Source organism: Rhineura floridana, chromosome 7, assembly GCF_030035675.1.
Source record: "Rhineura floridana isolate rRhiFlo1 chromosome 7, rRhiFlo1.hap2, whole genome shotgun sequence".
NCBI classification, from domain to species: Eukaryota; Metazoa; Chordata; class Lepidosauria; order Squamata; family Rhineuridae; genus Rhineura; species Rhineura floridana.
The window spans coordinates 77,490,010-77,513,420 of NC_084486.1; the positions used below are offsets into that span (position 1 = coordinate 77,490,010).

General features: G+C 41.7%; 1 protein-coding gene across 1 annotated transcript; it reads right to left on the bottom strand.

Annotated features, from left to right (window-relative positions):
* Nucleotides 1–6,487: 6,487 nt before the first annotated feature.
* Nucleotides 6,488–22,451, bottom strand: DUSP5 (dual specificity phosphatase 5). The gene is made up of 4 exons (XM_061636036.1): nucleotides 21,776–22,451; nucleotides 17,085–17,227; nucleotides 12,881–13,100; nucleotides 6,488–9,068 (listed from the first exon to the last, which is right to left on the bottom strand). Exons 1-4 carry the CDS (start codon nucleotides 22,191–22,193, stop codon nucleotides 8,632–8,634), a joined length of 1,218 nt encoding a protein of 405 aa, XP_061492020.1. The 5' UTR covers nucleotides 22,194–22,451; the 3' UTR covers nucleotides 6,488–8,631.
* Between the last annotated feature and the right edge of the window lie 960 nt (nucleotides 22,452–23,411).

The window sequence follows — 23,411 nt, forward strand, 5'->3', positions numbered from 1 at the left end:
TAAGTGCAGAGTGGCTGACAACGTGCTCTGCATAGTTTATTAAGCCATTATAGGAAGTGTTGCCTGGTGCTTTTTGATTTGAAGTACATGACATTTTATAGGGAATAGGAAAAATCAGTCAACCATTTGCAAAACAGTGTAGTTTTATACCATACAGACGTTGGAGTCAGTGTGAGCTGAATGGATTGTGTGCACAAGCCCAACCTCTGTGCACATACATCTGGCATTGTACAAAAAGTGCTTCAATTGGGAGGATGAATAGGGCACTGTGTACATTGTCCAGTCAATATGCATAACCCCAAGTCATAATTGGATGATGTGTTACATACATTGTCCAGTAAATGTGCACAGTCACCAAACGGAGAATGTACATATTGACCAGGCAATGTACGTATAAAATATATTGTATGAGTTCTATATTCTGCATATTCACCAATATCAATTGGGGCTTGGGCATGTTGACTGAGCAATATGCACAATCTTCCATTAGTGCTGTTCTCCATGAAAGTATAATGAATGTACAAGGATTATTTTATGCATATTCTACATTCCATTCATATTACCCACAACCTATATATTCTGAACAGCTACTCATGCTAAAAGTAGCCTATCAGTAATTTGTTTGCACTCATTTGAAAAAACACTTATTGTTCAAATTCAAAATTAGACATGCACATCTTGACCAGCTGATTGGTTTTGAATGTACTTTTTTTTTTATTTAGTGAAGAGATACCAGGATCCAGCAGAAAAAAGCTGGATGTGATGTCAAAGACGGCACTGCAAAATTGGAATGCTGAGATGCAGCTTTTGTTATTCATCTTGAAAGATTCAGAAATATTCATTTGTGGTTATGCTTGCCATATTCATCTCAGTTCCAATTACTGAATGCAGAGCAGGAGTAGGATCAGGTGTAACAAAATAAACCTAGTTCTGTTCCTGAAAGATGATATATAAATCATGCATATCTGCATATGTAAATCACAGAATAATCTGATCTTAACATAATGGAAGGGCAAAAGCCAACTAGCTTCTGTTAAAAGGAACCATCATCTGTCTTCCAGGTTCCCTCCTCTCTCACACTTTAATTTATGCCAAAAGCATATGAAAAATTGTTTTTGCAATTGAAACTCACTGTTATTTTCTGTTTTGATGCTGGGAACTAAATTTGTTTTGCATTCTTGAACATAGAGAGATAAGGCAGGTTGCTGTTTATACTGTGATGTCATCAAGCCTGGAATATTAACCCAATTGTTGCTGAAATAAGAAGTGGTTCTTCTTTATTTTTGTTTTGCTTTGTTTTCGTGGTTTTAAAAATGGCAATCAAGAAAGTGGCTGAGAATCTGGAAGTAATTATGTTTCAGAAAATAATGGATGAGATTGAGATAACGAAACAAACCCTGCGACAGGGTAGTAAGGAGCTGAAAATTGAACTGAGCAAAATGACGCAGGAGCTTAAAGAAATAGGGGATCCTGTGAGAGAGGAGAATGAGATCAGAGATGAGAAAAGAAAAAATAAAGGGAAGATACAAGCCCTGGAGATTGGAACAAATGTGGAATTGGAAAAAGATCTGGAGTTTATGGATTTTAGAAATAAAATCTACTGTTTGGAATTTAACGTTATCTCTGAAGAAATTAATGAAGATATTAGAGATAAAGTTATCAATGGCTTGGATAATCTTCTGGAATGGAATGATGTGATGGAGCTTGATATAGAGAAAATCTATGGAATTAACTGCAGCCATGTGACAATGGAAAAACTCTTAAGAGATGAGCCAGTGCATTTTGTAAAAAAGAAGAACACAGATATGACTTTACAACAGTATTTCAGCAACTTATTCAGAATGGATGGCAAGAAAATATTTGGGATAGAGGAAATTCCCATCAGACTCTTATTATATGACTATGGCTACAACAGCAAGATTATTATGGAATACTGATAATGGAAGATTGGACACTGAAATTACTGGACTTAACAGGACTATTGAAGATGGAAGATGGAACTAATAGGGATAATGGAATAATGGCTATTGAAATTATTGGACCTAACAGATTCTGATGAGATGGATTAATCGAAATGTTTATTTGGACTATGGTTATGACAATAAGATTATTATAATTATTAACGAGATGGATTAATTGACATGTTTATTTGGAGAAAAATTGATAGATATATTTCTTAAAGAATTGAAACCTCTCTTTGACTTTTTGTGGAAAGAATAAAGTAATGTTTATGAGATTTGATGATTAATTAAGATAACTACTGGAGGAAAGTGATTTTATAATATGATTTAAGAGACAGGATTGTTATATATTGTAGACCTATAACTGATTTGATATGTGACAAATGGGAAGTCAACATTTTATTTTTTTTTTGTTTAATCATTTTTGTTTTGTTTTGTTTTTTGTCTTTGAATGTTTTATGATTTTGTTTTCTATGTTTTATGAAAATTTGAATAAAAATTATTGTAAAAAAAAAAAAAGAAACTCACTGTTATTTGGTTTTTGAAATAATTTGAATTTTATTTTTTTTGCAAATACTTAGCAACGAAGTACAAAACAGGAGAAGAGGGTATGAGGCCAAGTGACAGGAAATAGGGGCCATAAGGACAGAAGCATAATGTGAAATCTTATGCTAGTTTCTAATCTCACAAGAAACTGCCTGCCCAAGCCAGCCCTATCATAAAGCAGAGTGAAGAGGCTGCCCCCACTGATAATGTGAGACATCACTGAAGGCTGGCATTTATGGATCGTTTGCATTGGGTGTTGAAACGTAATATATCCAATGCCGCATCTAATTCTATTCTATGGAACTCTGTTTCTACAGACTTCCCTAAAATAATGTGTTGACACATGAGCATCAGATTTTTTATTTATTGTAGTTTTATTGTTACACAGTATACCACTATATTTGCTAACGTTTAGTGATCTATAAATTTTTCGAGTAATTACACTCTACATCAAATGTTACTATTTGATCCTCATGGAGTAAGCACAGTTTTGGCAATGACCAGTGGATCCAACCTGCCTTTCTTTCTCCCCCCACCTCACCTCCACCCCCACTGTGTCTAAATTTTGTGCTGTCACCTCATGTTGCATCTCTATCTGCAACCTGGTCCTTCAACACATATTTGGTTGTCCACCCTCCTGGGCAGCCTGATATGTAAGTTTTATCTTTGCACATGGCAGCAGAACAAACTGAACAGATACTGAATCTTTTAATGAGCTTGGACTCTTCGATCTGGAGACTCAGTGCAAAGAGATACAATGCAGTGGGGAAGGAAGAATTGGGATAGGCGATGTAAGGCACATTCACACCATACATCTCTTCAACTGTTATTCCACACTGAATAGCCATGGCTTCCCCTAAAGAATCCCGGGAAGTGTAGATTGTGAAGGGTGCTGAGAGTTATTAGGAGACCCATGTTCCCCTCATAGATCTACAATTGGCAGAGTGGTTTAATAGTCCCTCTTCCCAGAGCACTCTGAAACTGTAGCTCTATGAGGGGACAAGGGTCTCCTAACAACTATCCACACCCTTCACAAACTATTCTTCCCAGGATTCTTTGGGGGAAGCCATGACTATTTAAAGTGGAATAATAGTGGAATAAATGTATGGTGTGAATGTGGCCATTGTTGTATCTTGCCCAGCAAACCCATACTTATTTATTTATAAATATAATTGTATACCGCTATTTCATTGAAAAACATCAAAGCGGTTTACAACAAGTAAAACCAAAGCAAAACAAAATACAGTAAATATCATTAAAATACAGTAAAACAAAGGTCAATTATTGCAAAAAACATCTTAATTGCCTGCATAAGCCTGGTGGAACAGAAAGGTTTTCAGCAGGCATTTAAAACAGAAGGTGCCTGCTGAATCTCTGTTGACAGAGCGTTCCAGAGAACTGGACCAATAACAGTGAAGGCTCGATTTCGTGTCAATGTTAAATGAGCCTTGCCAATTTTCACTTGCATTCTCCATGCTGCTGTCACCTAGCAGTTTATGGTGCAATAGCCAAACACCAACACCAAGTGGTACTAAAGGAACAAGCTCTGAACCAATGCAGTGTAGATGCCACCATGCTTCTGATACACAGCGGCCTTCAGCCAGTACAAACTAATGACATCACAACTGCAGAGGCATGTTGTGCCCTGCTTCTCAAACCTTTTCCCATGGGCCACTTGAAAATTGCTGGGGCTAGCAGTAGACAATTTAAACCAGCAACATATTATGAAAATTACAGGCCCTAGATCAAGCTACTGAGAAGGGCCCCCTTAACTGGTATATTTTAAGCAAAAAGCAGAAGACAGCATCAGTGTTGTGTTAAAATCAGAGGCCCTATTCCTGAGCCTTGTTAGCCTGTTTGAGATTCTGGTCCTGGTCAAAATGGCCTTTATCTCTATTGTCAGAAAAAAAATAGACCAAATTCAAGTTCAAGTACAAATAATCTCAACTATGTTCATTTCCACAAGACCACAGTTTAAGAACTGTTGCAGTATAAAAGGCCTGCTTCTTCCAGTGTGAGCTGTGTGGAAGATGAACAAATTCCACCAACCCAGTGCCATCTTATATTGTTTTTACTGCTTTTACACATTGTAAAACTGACTTATGAGGCCAGATAACTCTGCAGCTGATTTGAATGGCAGAAGACTAGCTACATCAATTCAAAGTGCAAATAGCAGATGTCAAAGTGAAATAACCGGCCTGTAAATTACACTGTGTTTAGTGTGCAAATTGTTTAGAGGTTTGCTTTTTTTTTTAAATAGCCCATTGACTTCAAACTAGGAAAGATGAGAATTTATGTTTGTATGAAATTGCCATTTTGGCAAATACAGAGATGGATTTAAAACACACATTTATTTTAAATACTGCCGTCTCCTGATGACAAAATAGCAAACAAAAAAACCAACATGGTTCCTGATTGTGGCCTTGAAGCAACATTCACTATCGTTTTTGTGAGGTGTCTATACAGCTTGTGCATATATCAGGTGGCAGAAGGGAGGAGAATGCATCATTGCTCATAATGGAAAATGAGTTTTTTTTCATAATCCTAATGTACTCAATGAATAGCTGAGTATATCTCTTTACAGGCTGGAAGAGCCAGGGCAAAATGGCTCCATTATTTTAATACAGATATAAAACAAAATGGGATGCTGCAATTGCCATCCACGGTTACTGGTGTTGCTTCATTTGATTCACCCGGATGATTCAACTCCACCTCCTGAGCTACATTCATATTCCTCATTTAGAGACTTTACTCATGTCTCAGAGCAAGCTGGCAGTGTGAGCACAAATGTCAAGAGAAGTGAAATGTGTGAGGCTGGTAGTTACACCTCCCCCGCCCAAACTCTTCCTTCTCTATTTTTGTGTTGTGGCAAATGCCTTTCCCTAGAACAGTAATAATGAGCTGGCATAACTTTTCCACCAAGTTATCATCATCATCAACTCATAAAAACAAAGACATTTGCAGGTCAAACCTTGCTTCAGCCATAAAGACAGGAGGTCTTAAGCAAACCACTGTCTCTCAACAGCAGCCCCATCTCTGCAAAACAGAGATAATACTGTCTTATCTTACAGGATTATTGAGATATTTGTGAAATGTCTTGAACACTCTAGATCAGGGATTGCCAACCTTTCTGGGTTTGTGGGCACACTTGAAATTTGGAGAAAGTGCCATGGGCGCCAGTCACAAAATGGTCATTGTGGGGGCATGACGTGCCCTAGTTCACTATGGCTAAGACTAAACCTAGTAAATTTAAGCTTGCTTAAGACCATTGAAATGACTGAGCATGGCTAATTCTGTATTTGATTTAGACCTATATTATTAACATTATTGCCCAGGCATTTTATTGGGCCATGCCATTTTCCATAAGGTATGCAATGGTTAATTCTATACTTGATTTATTTAATTCTCATTATTACGGGGGGGAATGGGGGATGGGAAGTTCTAAGGTACACACTCCATTCACATGAGTTATTGAATAGACTTCTTGAACCTTCATGAATGGTGAGCCATATTTTATTGGATGCTCACCAATGAAGCTTGGTACCATTCAAGGGCACAGGCAAGCATAAATGCATTCAATAAAAGAGTTTCCTACTGTCACCATAACTATTTCTTTCAGAAAGCAGCTGTTGGTAGTTTTGAAGGTATTGTGAATTTTGTTAAATGGTTTGCTACTTTCTTTTCAGAACTCCAGTTATCTACATCTCTGGTGTGGGATCCATTATAGTTACATGCATTTGAAAGTGGGTTATTAAAGTGTTTTGTTTTCAATAGAAGCTTTAAAATTGTGTGTGCGTGCACACACATGTTCATACCCAAAACACAGGATTCCCATACCCATGATTTGGTAGTAAGCACCCCTTATGAAGAGCTCCATCTCCCTTAGTTGGCATGCTTTCTGTTTTTCTGAACTGCATCCTGAACCTTGGGAAGAATATTTTCAGAAGTTGCCTGACTTGCTGCATGTAATCCATAGAACAAAAGGTTTCCAATTTTTTATTATTTTACACTCTTTTTTAAAAAAGTTCTCATTCACATTTACAAGTTATATCCAGGCAATTATTGCCATTTCCCACATTTAGAAAAAAATGTGACAGTACACAGCAGCACAAGAGCCACCTGTAGACATACAAGCTAGACACACAGATCCCCTGCAAAAAAGTGTCCCCCATTTGCTAAGAAATGTTATTCCACAGCCAGAAATGTGTTATGGAAGAGATTGATCAATACATGGAAAAGCAAGCCACATGACATTCAACAAGAACACATAATGTATAAATTGCTAACACTTCATTAGGGAGATACATTGCTGGCAAGCTGCCCTCCTCCCCAAATTTTTAAGTCTTAAAATCCAGCAAATCTAATTGCAGTGGACAGAGAAAAAGAAATTTTCATTGGGTAAGCATTTAAGAATTCTAAAACACTCTACATAACCAATTGCTGCAGGATTGCCAGTTCATTTATAATTTTGTCTTTGCTACTCTTAGTGAAAGCATCCTGGAGGAAGCAGTCATCTCCCAAGAGAGTTCCAAGTCTAGGGTGACCTGCAAATATGGCCTGTCTACAACCTATGCAGTTCCCTCCACTTATTTTTTCAGTTGGTTAGCTCAGCAGCATGTCCTACATATGGCCCAGTTACTGGACTGCAACTGAACTGCAGCCATGTTATGATCTGTGCTTTGGTCATTTGGGTCAAGCCAAAACATAGCTGTGGAACAGTGTTCCCATATGTATTGCAAACCCGTTTGGCCTTTCTACCACCAGATGCCAGGAGCAGATAAGCCAGGGTGGGGAACTTGTAATCCTCCTGATATTGCTAAACTATACCTCCCATCACCTCTGATCTTTGGCCATGCTGGCTGAGGCTGATGGCTATGCAGATGTCCAACAATAACCAGAAGGACACTGGGTCCACCACCCCCACAAGCCAGCAGCACATGTGTATACTACCAGCCTGAATTTGACTGTACTTAGTTCAAAGGGTAATTGCAATGTGCCCACTACACTTGTCAATCCACACACAGTTTTGCTGGTGTCATTTGTGAATAAGGCTGAAGAAAAAAGCATATTGGGCTGCCGCATCCAGTGTCAGATTTAGAGTTGCCAGGGTTTCAGGGCTAAAATAGAACATAGTGGATGTACCTAATGGAACATGGGGAACTCCTTGAGTTTTGATAGGACCATTCATTTTAAGAATGAAACATTCCTTGAAAATAAGGCATCTCTGGAAACTCAAGCTGGATTCAATTGGATGAGGAGTGGAGTCCCTGTGGTGTTGCAGCCTTGGAACAGTTACAAGTTCCTCACGGCAGGACTAAGTAGTTCTGTTACCTACGTCAGAAAACGATAAGCACCCAAGACTTCTGGAGAATAAACCTGGCCCCAGATGTACAGCAATAAGCAATGGAGGACTGTTGAATGTGGGAAGAAAGACATGTTCTGCTCCTTTCAGCCTGCAGTGTAGGGCTTATTAAAAACACACAAAACAGGAAAAAAGCAAACATTCAAGTTTTTGCCATCACCAAAATGTCAGTGTTCGCTTCTTTTGTAAATTGTGCTTTTCATTACAGCTCTGCTTTCCTGACACAGCTGTTTATTGCTTACACTTTTAAAACAAGGCTATAATTAGGAGAGAGGGAAGGAGACAGGAAGTGAGAAGTAATCAGACAGGTCTGACTTTATGTGGTGTTCTCTCTATTCCAGCATTGTCTGGAAGTACAGTAGTGGATGCACAAACAATCCACAATTTTTAAAAGCTCTTAAAAGATGCACAACTTTTCTTCCTTTAAATACATTCACTCTTGAAAGCCTGACCTAACCAGTGTACATACACAAATTCTCACCCATAATAAGGGTATCTACCTCTGGGAAGAGGAAGAATAATCTTCATACTCGAAGCCTAGGCCAATTTGAGCTAAAGCAGGAGTTAGCTAGGCTCAGCAAAAGGTAGCAATCTCAAACTGCATAGCTAGCCCCAAGCTTAAATGCACTGAACACCGACCCCATAAAAGTACTTTTTCCCTTCCTGGCATAGACAGTCATTCAAGTGTCCAGTTTCGGATGAAATTCGTGAGGTCCTCTGTATTGCATGTAGATGAAAGGTCTTTTAGAGTCTCTGCTGCGTTCATGGGACTGTATTGTCTCTTGTTCCCAGGAGGGTCCAGCAGGATGAAGATGCAGCAATAGGATTAAGTTTTAGCTGATGGACAGGTGAGTGAATGGGCACAGAATTCAAAACTGAGGTAGGAAAGGCAAAACAGGAACCTTCAAAACTTTTGCCCAAAGCCAGCTCTTCACTGAAGAATGACACAGCATCCCTTTTGCAAGAGGCAACAGGAGGGCTGGGAGTAGAAGACAATATTTCTGACTCATACTGTAGCAGCTGGCCCATGAAACCAAAGTTTGGCGAGATCAGACTCCTACGTTGCTTGATGTAATCAAAAGCCTCCTCCAGGCGGAACTTTCTCATTTTCATCAGATAAGCCATACAGATCGTGGGAGAGCGAGAAATTCCAGCTTCGCAGTGCACCAAGATTTTGCCCCCTGCCCTTCTGGTGCAGTCTAGAGGGAAATAATAATAATAATATATGGTGATGATGATGCATTGAAGATATTAGCTGTCATTACAAGTGGATGCCCGTAATGGCAGAGCACCCTTATGCAAACAATTGTTGAAATCTTATTTCACAACTAATTTCAAAAAAGGTATAGTGGGCTGACAGAAGATGTTCCACAAATGGAATTAATTTCAGAATGCCAGACAAGGAATTTTACTTATTCCATCAACAGTGGCTTAGCATTTACATCATTTATTCAGATAACAAATCTTAATTGCTACACAGTAGATTAATAAGTATGGATAAAGATAAGAGGTTTCCCTCCTCTTCATCTAGCCAAATTACAGCAGCAGATGTGTAATAAGACAAACAGTACAATACCACAAAAGAACTGAATTCACAGTTAGGTTCTTTTCACAAATGACACTGACGTTGCAGTGAAAGGTGCAGGCTTGCTGCATGTTCCCTCCAATCCGAGGAGGAGATGTGCCTATTTTTCTGTTGGCTAAGAGCATGAAAGGCCCTTCTTTTGTCCCCACCCTGTGGGCTCTTTTGGTCAACGCTCTGCATGCATTTTGAGCAGGCATGTCAAGTCCTGGGTTCCTGGGGTTTCCACCACAAAATGCACAATAAAGTAGCCTAAAATCTCTAATTATAACCCTTGATAAGTGGCACTTGGATTTAAGTCAGGCTATAAATGGCTGAGGCAGAACTACCATTTTACTCAACGGGAGGCCCCACAGTTACTCACACAATTCAATTATTGTTATACGATTAAAAGGAAAAGGCTGAAAATAAGCTCCTTGTGCAAAATGTATGGATTAAAAATAGAACTTGCCCTGCTCTGGCTGGCCTGAGAAATATATTCCCCAAGTTTCATTTTAGGGCTCATTGCACTATACATTTAAACCATTTTAAACAATCATGGCATTCCCCAAAGAATCCTGGGAAATGTAGTTTGTTAAGCATGTTGAGAGTAAAGACACCCCTATTCCCCTTATAGAGCTACAATTCTCAGAGTGGTTTAACAATCAATCCCTTTTCCCAGGAAACTCTGGGAATTGTAGCTTTGAGAGGGGAACAGCAGTCTCTTAGCACTCTGAACTACTGGTCCCAAGATTAATATGCGATAATTAATTTGCTACATGGATTAACACAACTGACCCACCTTGCAGGGTTGTTTTGAGGATTACTGAGAATGTTAAGTGCTTTACGTTCAACGTAAGTATTATTTTAATGCCTGTTAATGCAATACTGGGTCCTAAATCACTTGCTGCTGCCAAGGCTTAGGGCACAGCATTGCATTATGAAGCATTAAAGTAACACTTACACTGAATGTAGAGCACTTAACATTCTCAGTAATTCTCGCAACAACCCCGTAAGATGGGTCAGTTTTATTAACCTTCTCTTGAAGATGGGGGACTGAGGCAAGTAGGTATCAGCTCATGAAAAGCTACCCAGCAAGCCCACAGTAGGAACAAAATTTGAACTGGGGACTTCCCAATTCACAATTTTTTCCCCATTATGTTCTGGTAACTCGGAAAGACAGTGTTTCTCTTTTAAAAATGACAAAAAGCAAGGAATCATGGAATTATGCCCACAGATGTGTGAGCTTTTTTTTCTTCTTCTAATGCAACAAGTTATCCGAGTTACTGAAATTACAATCTCTGCGGCACAAAGGTAGACCTAGTAATTTCTGTCATTTAGTAATCCTACCCTCTCTACATTTGTCAAATAGCCCTGGACAGCAGTTCCACCTTCCTCTTAACACTTTCCAGAGGGGCATTAATCTGCTGCAGGAAAAAAAAAAATTGTCTTGTGGCATACTAAAAGACAAACACATTTATTATGGCGTAAGATTTTTGTGGGCTAGAGTCCACCCCTTCAGGTGCATGAAGTGATTCTCCTGAGTTGCAGCCACATGATACACTTGGTTGGGAGGGGACTGTAAAACACCCCAATGAGAGGGAAATGAAATGCAGGAAGTACAGTCAGTGAGAATTTTGTTATGGATTTCCTATTGTAGGAAAGGGGGTATTACAGCTTTCCAAATCGCGTAAGGCTTTTTAGCTAGTTTCCATGCTATAAGCCCCATTAATAGAAAATTGGTATCAGTAACAAACACTTGCATTAACATCCAACATCCCTGTCCCCCGTGGACCACATGTCTACCTCATAAGCTTTGCATGTAGTGACAACCTACACATGCACTTTTATTTTTTATACAATTTAAGCTTTACGTAAAAGCCCTCTTCAAGTCTCTTTTTTTGGTATAAGTAAACGTGAGGGGGATGTCCTAGGGACAAGCACATTAGATTTCCATCTGATCTGGCCGTTTGACATTCTCTCTCTGTAACGACTTGTGGGTGGGTGTGGGGGAGAGAGAACAAGGATGCCACAGAGCTCCTGAAAAGCCCTCAAAGCCTCTGAAGACACTCTTCATTCAGAGTCAGTCAGGGTTTTACTTTGGGGCTGAACACCCCACCTCATCATAGAGCCTCTCCTTATGTAGTCATACACATTACTCATTCGCTTGTCACTAAGAACTCCTTGTTACATCTCCTCTCCCCTGCTGAGATTATCCACCCCACCCCCACACACATACTTTTCTACTGATCTGTACCTGGGTTGATTCTCCTGATTTCCCACAAGGTTGTTCTCTTCTAGCTAGTCTCCATGTCCTTTCCTCCAAAAACCTTCTAGCGCTTCTCTTGCGGTTGCTGCCCAGCTCTGTAGAACTGGTGCCCCTAAAATCCTACCAAAGATTGCCACTCTTGGTGCAGCCCTTTTTATGCAGCTGTAGGAAAGAGTTCAACAGCCAGCGTCTGCCACCATGCAGCCCCGCTTACAGCATGTCCATATGTTTGCCAGCCAGCTTAAGAGATGCATCTGGCAAAGTGAGCTCTAGTCCACAAAGGCTTATGCCATAGCAGACCTGTCAAAAGGTACCATAGTATTTTTTGCTACCAGAGGTACCCAATGGAAGTTATTACAGTAATACCTCGCATTAACGTACTCAATGGGACCAGAGTGAGTATGTAAACCGAAAATGTCCTTAAAGTGAAGCACTACCTTTTAAAACTTTTTTACCTCTCCTTCATGCGGAGCCACAAAGCCCCGTGCTAAAGCCTCTGCTGCTGCGCTGCTGCGCCTCTCAGCTGATTGCGATCATGCCCCCCAGCTGATTTGCAGTGGCGCGATCGCAGCTATTTCCACCCCCGGCACTAAAGCCTCTGCTGCTGCGCTGCCGTGCCTCCCAGCTGATCGTGATCGCGCCTCCCAGCTGATTTGCAGTGGCACGATCGCGTCTATTTCCACACCCACGTGCTAAAGCCTCTGCTGCTGCGCTGCGTTTCTGGAGAAATACAGGCATATGGAGCATGTACGTTATAGCGAGGCGACATTAAGTGAAGTGACATTAAGCGGGGTATGCCTGTATGTACTTCAAAAGTTTTACACCCCACTATCCTTCAACTAGCTCTAGGTAGATAGCAAAATGAGTTTAACACAACTCAATTTTAAACAATTTACAACAAAAATATAGCTTAAGCAGATGCTCTAAAGCCACTTCAGTAAGGGAGCAGCTGTTTATGGCCTAAAAGCCTTCCTGAAAAGAAAGGTTTTAACCATCCTACAGAAGACCATTAGAGAAGTGGGGGCAATGTGGCTTGGGGGAGAGGGAGAGATGATTCTCCCTAGTGAGTGAAGGATCTGGAAGAGACCCTCCCTAGCCCAAACTAAATATATTTCTGGTGACATAGAGACATGAACTCCACAGGCATGACTATTTACTTCAATAAAGAGAAACACACCTACCAATAAATTCTATTGCTTCCTGGAAGTGTGAGCTGATGTCTGCTGTGTGACTATCCTCCACTGGAATCCATTTATAGCAGTACTGGTCTGTAAAGGGCTCAGAGCTCTTTCTGGAGACATTCAGGAGTGCTGTGATGTTCAGATTGGCTAGGAATTCACACTTGGAAGCATGGTAGGCACTGCCAAGGTACAGGAAAGGCAGGATCTCTACTGGGCCACCCTGGAAGGCAAGGAACCACATATAATTAGACTTTCCTGCAGCTTTAGGAGAGTCAGCAGAACACAAACAGCAGGGGCTGAGCTTTGAACAGTTTTAGGGTGTTTTCCAGACATCACTGTGATCAATGACTGTAGCACCCAGACAGGAAGTACTTTGCAAGAGATGCGGTTCCAGCTGCAAAGATAGAATTACTACTGTGGGCTTGGCACAATGAGAGCTTTGCCTCCTATGTCAGTCCTGATACTTCATCAGCACTTGCAGAAATTAGAACAGGGATTGCCCTTTAAGACTTATGGGTTGTGAGTAAAGCAGGACTGTGACAGAGAGTGCTGGTCAACCATTTATCCACCCATGTAGTGCCCTAAGAGGATAACACACTTGCTCACCGCAGACTGCTGCAGCAGAAGAGCCCTTGGGGGGGGGAGAGGGGATGATTTTTCTCATTCACATTTACAAAGTGTGGGGTCAGAGCAATTACACTCATATGTTTCCTTGTGCATTACCCCCAAGCCCTAAAGTGCACACTCAAAGGGTTTTTACTCTTTCCTCTCTTTGACAAGATGAAAAAAGGAGAGGGGGAAATTGTTTCAAAGCATCGTATTAAAAAATATAGACACGAAGCCTGTTAAAGGGTCTCTTGATTGAGGCTTCTAGGCACAAAGTCATTTAACCAGAAGCCTCAAAGATATCTTGGCAATACTATACAGTGTGCATTTGGATGAGAGCGAACAAATTGAAGCTCAATCCAGACAAGACTGAGATGCTGTTAGTAGGTGGTTCCCCTGACCAGATGGTGGAGGTTCCACCTGTCCTGGATGGGGTTGCACTCCCCCTGAAGGAGCAGGTTTGTAGTCTGGGAGTTCTTTTAGAACAATCCCTGTCATTGGAGGCTCAAGTAGCCTCGGTGGCACGGAGTGCTTTTTACCAACTTCGGCTGGTGGCCCAGCTACGCCACTATCTGGACAGGGAAAACCTTGCTTCAGTTGTCCATGCTCTGTTAACCTCTAAATTAGATTACTGCAATGCACTCTACGTGGGGCTGCCCTTGAAGATGGCTTGGAAACTGCAGCTCGTGCAAAATGTGGCGGCCAGACTGATTACCGGGACCAGACGGTCTGTACATATAACACCGATTCTGGCCCGCTTGCACTGGTTGCCTATATGTTTCCGGGCTCAATTCAAGGTGCTGGTTTTAACCTATAAAGCCTTATACGGCATGGGACCACAATACCTGATGCAACGCCTCTCCCGATATGAACCCACCTGTACACTGCGCTCAACATCGAAGGCCCTCCTCCGGGTGCCTACTCAGAGAGAAGCCCGGATGGTGACAACAAGAAAAAGGGCCTTCTCAGTGGTGGCCCCCGAATTATGGAATACTCTTCCTGATGAGATACGCCTGGCGCCAACATTATTATCTTTCCGGAGCCAGGTAAAAACCTTCCTCTTCTCCCAGGCATTTTAGTATTTTAGCATTTTAGCATTCTAGTATTTAATATGCACTTAGTATGTGTTTAATTATAACTTCACTTTTGTATAATTAACTTATTTTAATTGATGATATGTGGTTTTTAATTGTATGTTATTGGTTTTGTTTGTTGTAAACCGCCCAGAGAGCTTCGGCTATGGGGCAGTATATAAATTTAATAAATAAATAAATAAATAAAGTTCAGTTTGAAAGAAAAACACAAACACATTATTAGGCTTAGCATGACACCCTTTTCATCCATGCCTAATTAAAAATTTCAGGATGGCAGCTGGCATGTGTTTGCACAGAGCCTCTGACTTCAAGATGTATTCGTATCCCAAAGCAGCAACAGCACAGGGGCCTCAGTCCTGCCACGTCAGAAACACAACTCTCCCCCCTGCTGCTCTTAGCAACCCACATTGCCTTATAATGCTCCATTTTCTCCCCCTTTGTGGATGGAAGGCGGTAAAGAAGAGAAGAACCTGACAGAGCTGCTTGCTAGAAATCATCACAGCATTATGTTCACTGCCCAGAAAACGAGGCCCAGGCACCATTCATACATACATGAGCTCACCTCTTTCACACATCAGTTTGAGGAACACAAAATGTGTGATGTGTAACAGACCCTGAGTGGTATAGTGGTTACACACATGAAGGCTAAGATTGGGGAAACCCAGGTTCAAATTGCCACTCAGCCATGAAGCTCACCAGAGGTGATCTTGAGGCCGACACCCTCTCAGCCTAGCCTAGCCTGTAGGATTGGCGTGGGAATAAAATAGGAAAGAAAGCTATTTTATAAACTCCTTGGAGGAAAGATGGGATAGAAATGTAAATAATAAAGTGGTTCTGCGGAGAAGTGCCACTTTTGAATTTCATTTTTTCCTACAAAAATACATGGTAGAAATATTTTCCATTCCTAGTTTGTTTGTTTTAAAAAAAGAAAAAAGATTTTATTAGGTCATTTTAATGCATATCATTTTTTCAGGGAAGAGCTGAGAAAAGGGGACACGTAAGCCCAGTAAATGGCAAGGGTAGTAGGTAGGAATACTGAAGGAGAAAATCTGGATCCATTACTGTCACTTCAGGCTCAAGTGGCCTTAGTGGCACAGAACACCTTTCATCAGCTTCGACTGATGGCCAAGCTGTGCTTCTACATGGACAGGGACAGCCTAAATTCAGTAGTCTATGCGTGGTAACCTCTAGGTTGGATTATTACAATGCTTTATATGAGGGACTGCCTTTGAGGACGGTTTGGGAACTGTAGCTGGTACAGAATTTGGCAGTCAGATTGTTAACAAGCATAGGACCGTCAGAACATATAACACCTATTCTGACACAACTGTAGTGGCTGCCAATTAGTTTCCAGGCTTAATTCAAAGAGCTGCTTTTGCGGTTCAGGACCTGAATACCTCAAGGACTGTCTCTCCCCACACAAACCAACCTGGACCCTGTATTCTTCATGTAAGGCCCTTCTCCGTGTGCCCCTGAAGGAAGTGCAGAGGGTGGCAACATGAGAACAGGCCTTTTCAGTGGTGGCTTCCTACTTGTGGAATCCTCTTCCTAGGGAGGTACACCTGGTACCATCATTATCTATTTTCAGGCAACAGGCAAAAGCCTTCCTTTCCCCCCAGGCTTTTGAGCTTTAATTCGAAGGGCTTTAGGTAACAATGGCCTCTTTTAATGTGGCAGGTCTTGCAAGACCTGTCTTTATTTGCATTGATCTGTTTTTAGGTTGCGTTGTGTTTGTTGTTATTGGTTTTGATCTTATTGTTGTAAGTCACTTCGAGTTGCTTTGAAGGAAAGCAACTGATAAATAATAATACAGTAGGGCCCCACTCATATGGCGGGTTACGTTCCAGACCTCCACCTAAAAGCGAAACCTGCCAAAAAGTAGAACTCTGTCAATAAAATGGCGCCCGGCACCCAAAAAATGCTGTAAAAGCAGAACAAGCTCCGTATGAGTGGGCCTTACTCTAATTGAAAGCCGTCGTATTAGTGGAATGAAAAGCGGGGCCCTACTGTAATGATGATGATGATGATGATGTGTTTAAAAACTTCCAATAGTACCAGTTGGTTTGGAATGAGGGAAAGAGTTAAGGTAATAAATCCCCACTCAGCTATGAAGCTCACTGGGTGACCTTGGACCAGTCAAAATCTCTCAGCCTCCCCTACCTCACAGGGCTGTTGTGGGGATAAAAAGGGGAGGTTCGCGAGCCATGTACATCACCTTGAGCTCCTTGGAAGAAAGACATGAACATATATGTGTGTGTGCGCGTGAGTATGGATTTGAATGGATCCTTCTTTCATCGGTTCAACATAAGGTCACTTGTCTTGAAAAGTGCATCACACCCCAACCTGTTATTTGAAAGATGACACACATGCGCGTTGAGTCCTTTTGTCACATTTCCACACATGAATAAAAGAGTGAACTAGTCAGCTACGAACAGTATGATGACAGGAAGAGCCCCCAAGGAGCCTGAGCGTGGGTGGGATTAGTCATATCTTCCTCAACACACCTGATCATATGCTGGTTTGTGGTGGATGCACTGCTTCTCATAGAGGCTGCTGATGCTTCTCTCTGTTTCAGTTCTGTCTTGGGATGTGGGTTTTACATCTATGCAAAACTCAGGATACTGCGAATAAAAGGTTTCATAGCCTCCTAGGGAAAAAGAAGCAGACAAAGAAACATGAATTAGCAGGGTTTAGAGGGGGAAATAATTTAATTGTGCCTGATCACTAATTAATTTGAGGTGGTGATAGTTCTCATTGCATAAGGAGCTTCATTAAAAAAGTGGGGAAGTTTCTGCTATCACATCTAAACTGTGCACAATTAAAAGAGTAGAAAAGTTTGAAGTTGGCAGTTCTTTCCAAACAGAAATCAGTTGAATCCATTTCAAAGGATAAAAGACCAACACTAACAATTAATTCTCCATTTGCTGTTGAGAAATTTATTACCATATAACTTTATATTCATTTGAAAAAGTGCAAATTCAGAGAGGCTGTTGTATATTGATTAACAACTTCCATTCCATTGCCTTCTGGCAAATGAAACGGATCCATTAAAGAGCTATAAAATTTAATTAAATCTATGATGGGCTCAGACAACTAAAAAACCCCGTTGAGTGGTTTTGCACTGTTCAATAGATGTTTCACTACACAATTAGTGGAAACAAATCTCTCTATTAAGTTGCAGCTTGATGTTTACTAGATTGTGAAACATGCGCATAAACTACATCTTGAATCAATCTGTGCTTTCAAGCACAAATTATACTACAGTACATTTCAATGTCTTTTTTTTTTTTACAGTTCTTCAAAAGGATATTTATTTGGGTAACAAAACTTGTAGTTTGTGATGCAGTATGTTTCAGTGAATAACTGTCATGGAAAGTGCCTTATTGCTACATCTTCCCAGAGATAAATGATAGCACTGGAAAAATTGAATATCTGAATCTCTATCCAAGGAATTACAGAGGCTCAAATAAGCTAGTATTTTAAAACTTGCACTCTCGGATTTGTTCTGTTATATTTTGTCCTTTGAGTAGATGCATGCTGAAGCATGCTGAAACATGCATAGTAGGATATTGACAGCAAAGAAATAACAGAACAATCCAAAGTCAACAGAAGTGTTGGTTTCAGTAGATTCTAAGCAGGCTATTTTATGGATTCATTCAATCCAGCCACAATGCAGGAGCTTAATTATCTCCACATTTTAAATTCCAGCTTACCATCACAAAAAGCTACCTGAGCCCAAAACAATTAACAGAGAAAGAGACCCTTGATCAACTAAAGCTCTGAATATTGAACAGATGGACACCACGGCATCATTCTACCGCACTTTACGCTGAAGTACGGTAAAAAAGTTCTCCTTATCACGTGGCAGAATGATGGAACACTAAACTATCCTGGAGCAACAGCTTAAGGCAGAGTATTCGGTCATCTGAAAATGGAAATGGACTGCCTTCAAGTCAATCCTGACTTATGGCTACCCTATGAATAGGGTTTTCATGGTAAGTGGTATTCAGAGGGGGTTTACTATTGCCTCCCTCTGAGGCTAGTCCTCCTCAGCTGGCTAGGGCCTGCTCAGCTTGCCACAGCTGCACAAGCCAGCCCCTTCCTTGTCTGCAACTGCCAGCTGGGGGGCAACTGGGCTCCTTGGGACTATGCAGCTTGCCCACAGCTGCACAGGTGGCAGGGCACTAACCCCTGAGCCACTCACTGTGGGGGTGATCTTTAGCTGGCCTTTACACCCAGAAGACTTGAGTGGGGATTTGAACTCACAGACTCTGGACTCCCAGCCAGGCTCTCCTCCCCGCTGTGGTATACCAGGGTGGCTGGTCATCTGAACAGGGCTCTATATGGGTTTCAGAGTAGGCCATTAAAACTTTTATAGTTAACAGTTGGCTCTTCTCAACCTTGCTCTGAAATACACTGACATTTCAATCTATATCTTAATTCTATGCCTCCTGATAGTTTATAGACAGGGATTTTATATATTATTTAACTATTTTTCTGCCCATGTTTTCATAAACAAAGGGAACAAGCCCAGCTCATTTCATTTGGATGGATGATGTCTGTGCTTAGGAGGCGAGTAGTAAGGGACGTGCGAATCAGGAGATTTTCAGGCAATTCTTAAAATGAGTCATCTTTTCATCAAGTCCTCACACACACACACGCACGCACGCACACGCGCACACACACACACGCACACACACACACACAGCTCCCCCACTGGCTGAACTCTGTTGCTATTATTTCTGTTAATGCTACATTACTCATCTTGTGAGAGATGGAGAAAAATGCTCAATTTTCACTATCAGTGATTAAAATGCTAGGCATAGCAAAGTGGCAGCAGAATCCAGCATTTAAAAAATGACATTTAGGGCTGCAGTTTCTCTTATGGAAAATAATTGCTATTTTACAGTTTTAAAAAACCACCCTAGACCCTTTAGGGTTATGTCCCCTCCCCTCCGAGGCTGACATGTTTGATGATAAAACATATCACAAATTTACCAGTGTTGGGAAATGGCTTTATGGCAAGGGGTGGTTTTTATAGAAATCTGATTTTGAAAAACCTATGGTGAAGCCTACATGAAATGGCAGTTTCTAACCCCAGTTTAGCATCAGTTCCACAGACCATTTCACAAGCTTATTTGTAAAAACAAATAAAACCCACGACAGCACACAGAACATTGCTTAGTGTAAGTGCAGATCAAGTACAGTGAACTAATGAGGACCTGAAGTTTTCAAAATTAGGGGGGAAATACTGAAAAGGATTATGTCATTCAGCAGTAAAAGCAATTCTCTGAAGAGCAGGACTGCATTTCTGGTAGCTGTGTTCGCTGACAAGAAAGTTCTGACTCACACCTTTATCTCACTATGACTGCCAACCCCAGTCAGAAACTTCATTCCATTCAGCAGTGAATTTTCTCTCTCATGTCACTGTTCAGACAAAGCCGTTGGGATAAACCTCAAGACTCTTCTACTACTTTATAGTGAACATTCAAACAGAACTAAAAATAGCAGGAGTCTAAAGAACTTGTGACTTAAACAGAATTTACCAATTTAGTCAGCTTCCAGAAGATGGAAACTGGTAGCAACTGTAAAGCATTCTATTTAAGGATATGTAACATAGATTGCATTCAGACTAGGGCTCAATTCTTTCTTTCTTTCTTAAAGAATTTCCTACTATGGCAGCACACATTTAAATGTTGTGCATGTTTTCAAAAAATCACTTTACAAAGCCAGCCAACATGATCTACTTCCAAAGATGCCTTAGAATAAAAGACTCAGATAGTAAGCTCTTTAAATGTAGGTTGCAGAAATCCATAGCAAATGGTTTTTTGACCAAACAACTACAAAGGATCTGCCATCCTAGCACGCCCAGGGGGTAGGTAGCAGGAAAAGAGGTAGGCATCTATATTTCATTTTAATTTCATAGTTTACAGAGAGTTGCCCTTTAGGGGGCACTGCTGAGTTTTTACACTGCTTAACTCCTTTTATTTAAGGACAGGGGCGCTCTTGTGTATTATAAACTTTGGTTTCAACCTCAGCCCATGTGTTAATATACCACTTTCCAGATATATTTATTGAACTATGATAGTACTACTGAATGGGTCAAGGGCACTTATAATAGTTTCCAGCGTGTTAGAGTTTGGGATACTCATCCATATCCACACGGGCAATTTACTGTGCAACTTTGAACTAATTGCCCATCAGTCTACAATTCTCTTTAGATAACTGTTCAATCCAAAACTAACTTACATCTGATATTTTAATCCAATATAAATAATGATCGTGATTAGCCATGGATGCCACTTGCTTAACCCTTCACTAGACACTTGTAACAGTATCGGTTTTGTAATGCACATATTAAATTTTAAGCAATTTGCGTGCTAGGTGGAGTTAATTTACTACCAATCACCACTCGATTTTTCTCTCGGCTGTTGATGAAAAAAAGTTTTGTGGGGAAAGCGAGAAATAAAAGCAATTTCTTTACCTATCCCCATGTAACCTTTCTTGTTTAGCGCATAATGCAACTCCCTGCCTTCTACCTGCGCGTAGCTGCATTGGCACTCGCCAAGATACGCATTGCTTTAGGAAAGGAGCCCATCGCCTCCCAAGACCTGCAAAAACTTCACGGTCTGACATTACTTAACCGACACCAGTGTCGGCTCCTCAAACGGTGGTGGGTCTGGAACCCTCAAAGACGGAATTCAGATTACTGGCCTCGTGTGGTGGGGAAAACAAGCGGTTTCAGCTTAAGTTGTGGAATCTATCGTTTGAATCACATTTTTGTACACCGCCCGGGAATTTTCTGACGAAAAGGCGATCAAGAAATATTTTAAATGAAATTAAGTACAGGCGAGTCTAACAGAGCCAGAATTCTATCGGCGGACCTCCTTACTAAAGTAGTCGAAGGCGGCTACCTGCTGCCTTCCCGATCATTCAGCGATTTCCCACCCGGAGGAATGATGGTCCAGCGTGAGGGCTCCTTAACAGTCGTGTAGGCGAGGGAAATTTCGAAGGAGGCTTTTTCAGTGCCCTGTGTTACTTTTGCCAGGGAAAGCCAAACTCTCCTATAGGAGCCCTCGAGCCGAGGGAACTGGTGGCTCTCACGGCTCTGCGCCATCGCTTCTCCCTTCCTCCCACCCAGCTCCCTTCTTTTTCATCTGCGCCTCTTTTTCTTTCTCCCGCGGCCGCCTCTCACCTTTCAGGAAGCAGACTCTCGCTCCAGTCTCCGGCAGGCTCGCCAGCAGCGTATTCAGCACGATCTGAGCCGTGCTTTCTTTCTTAAGTTTCCGCCAGTGCCGAGTGTTTTGATCCAGGACGATCACCGCCGTCAGCAGCCGAGAGGGCACCGCGTCCCCTTCGTCTCTTTCCTCCGGACAAGCCGGCGGCAAAAGAAGCCGCCCTCGGGCCGTTTCGTCGGGCACCACGAAGTGCAAGGGCACGGGCCGCCCGTGGGCGCGGCGGATCACCACCGAGTTGAGATTCACGTTGAGCGATCCTCGGAGGCAAGAAGCCGAATAGGAGAGATATGGTCTGCAATCCAGGACCAGGCAGCGGGCGGGTTCCTTCCGTAGCAGCTGCTTAAGCTGACGGGAGTCGAGAGCGGTTACCTTCATGTTTGCGTTGCCTCCCCCTATAGTTTCTTTCCCTTGGGGAGGCTCCTTAGAACTAGCCTCAAAAGCCGTCACAGCCAGCAATTAGGTAATGAGTCTGGTCTGGAGGCCGAAACACCTTTTATTTTTAAACAGAGCCGGAGGGGCTATTAGCCCGTTCCCTGAGCGCCTCTCCTAGCCTTTGCATTTCCCTCCCCACGCTTAAATCAGGGGATTCCGCTTACAAGAAGAAGCAATTTATCTGAATGAAACGCCGGAGCTGCATGGCGATGTCCATATAAGGCGACTGACGTCATAGGAACTTTTCTGAATAGGCCCGCCTCTTCTCGCAAGCCACGCCCGCTCGAGTAGAGGTAGAGGAGATTCCCTCCCCCAGGAAGAGGAAACGTAAAGCAGAGGCGATGCACAGTACAGCGTTAGTCAGACTTCTTGAAGCAAAGGAAGTTGAAGAACGCCGCAAAAATTCTCTAGTCATCAGAAAGCCCTCCTTACACTCACTCAATCATCACTTGTTTCCGTCGACTTAGTAAGAGAGGAAAGGAAGTGTGATGATGATGGTAGAAAATAGGAGTGGAGGCGATGGAGGAGGAAGGAGGTAAGAGATTGAGTAGAGGTTGCTTACTACTCAAGTTGTAGTGAGCAGGCCCGTACGCTCTGCAGGCTGCCATTATTAGAATGGCTAAAACTGTGGATAAATGGTATGAGAAGCAGCCCTTGTTGAATTTCTATCTACTATATAGCATACCGTGGACTGCTAAAAAGACAAATAATTGGATGTTGGAACAAATTAAACCAGAACTATCATTAGAAGCTAAAATGATGAAACTGAAGTTATACTTTGGACACATCATGAGAATCCACAATTCACTAGAAAAGACAACAATGCTGGGGGGAAAAGAAGGGAGTAGAAAAAGAGGAAGGCCAAAGAAGAGATGGATTGATTCCATAAAGGAGGCCACAGACCTGAACTTACAAGATCTGAACGGGGTGGTTCACGACAGATGCTCTTGGAGGTCACTGATTCATAGGGTCACCATAAGTCGTAGTTGACTTGAAGGCACATAACAACAACAACATATAGCTGTTAAATGCACAGATCCTCTATGGGGGGACACAATAGGATGCTGTCATTTTAGGCGACTGATTCCAGAGAGAGCACAGCTTTCTTGCCTCCAGGAATGCCTGCCCAGAGCAGGGTTTCTTTCTTTCTTTCTTTCTTTC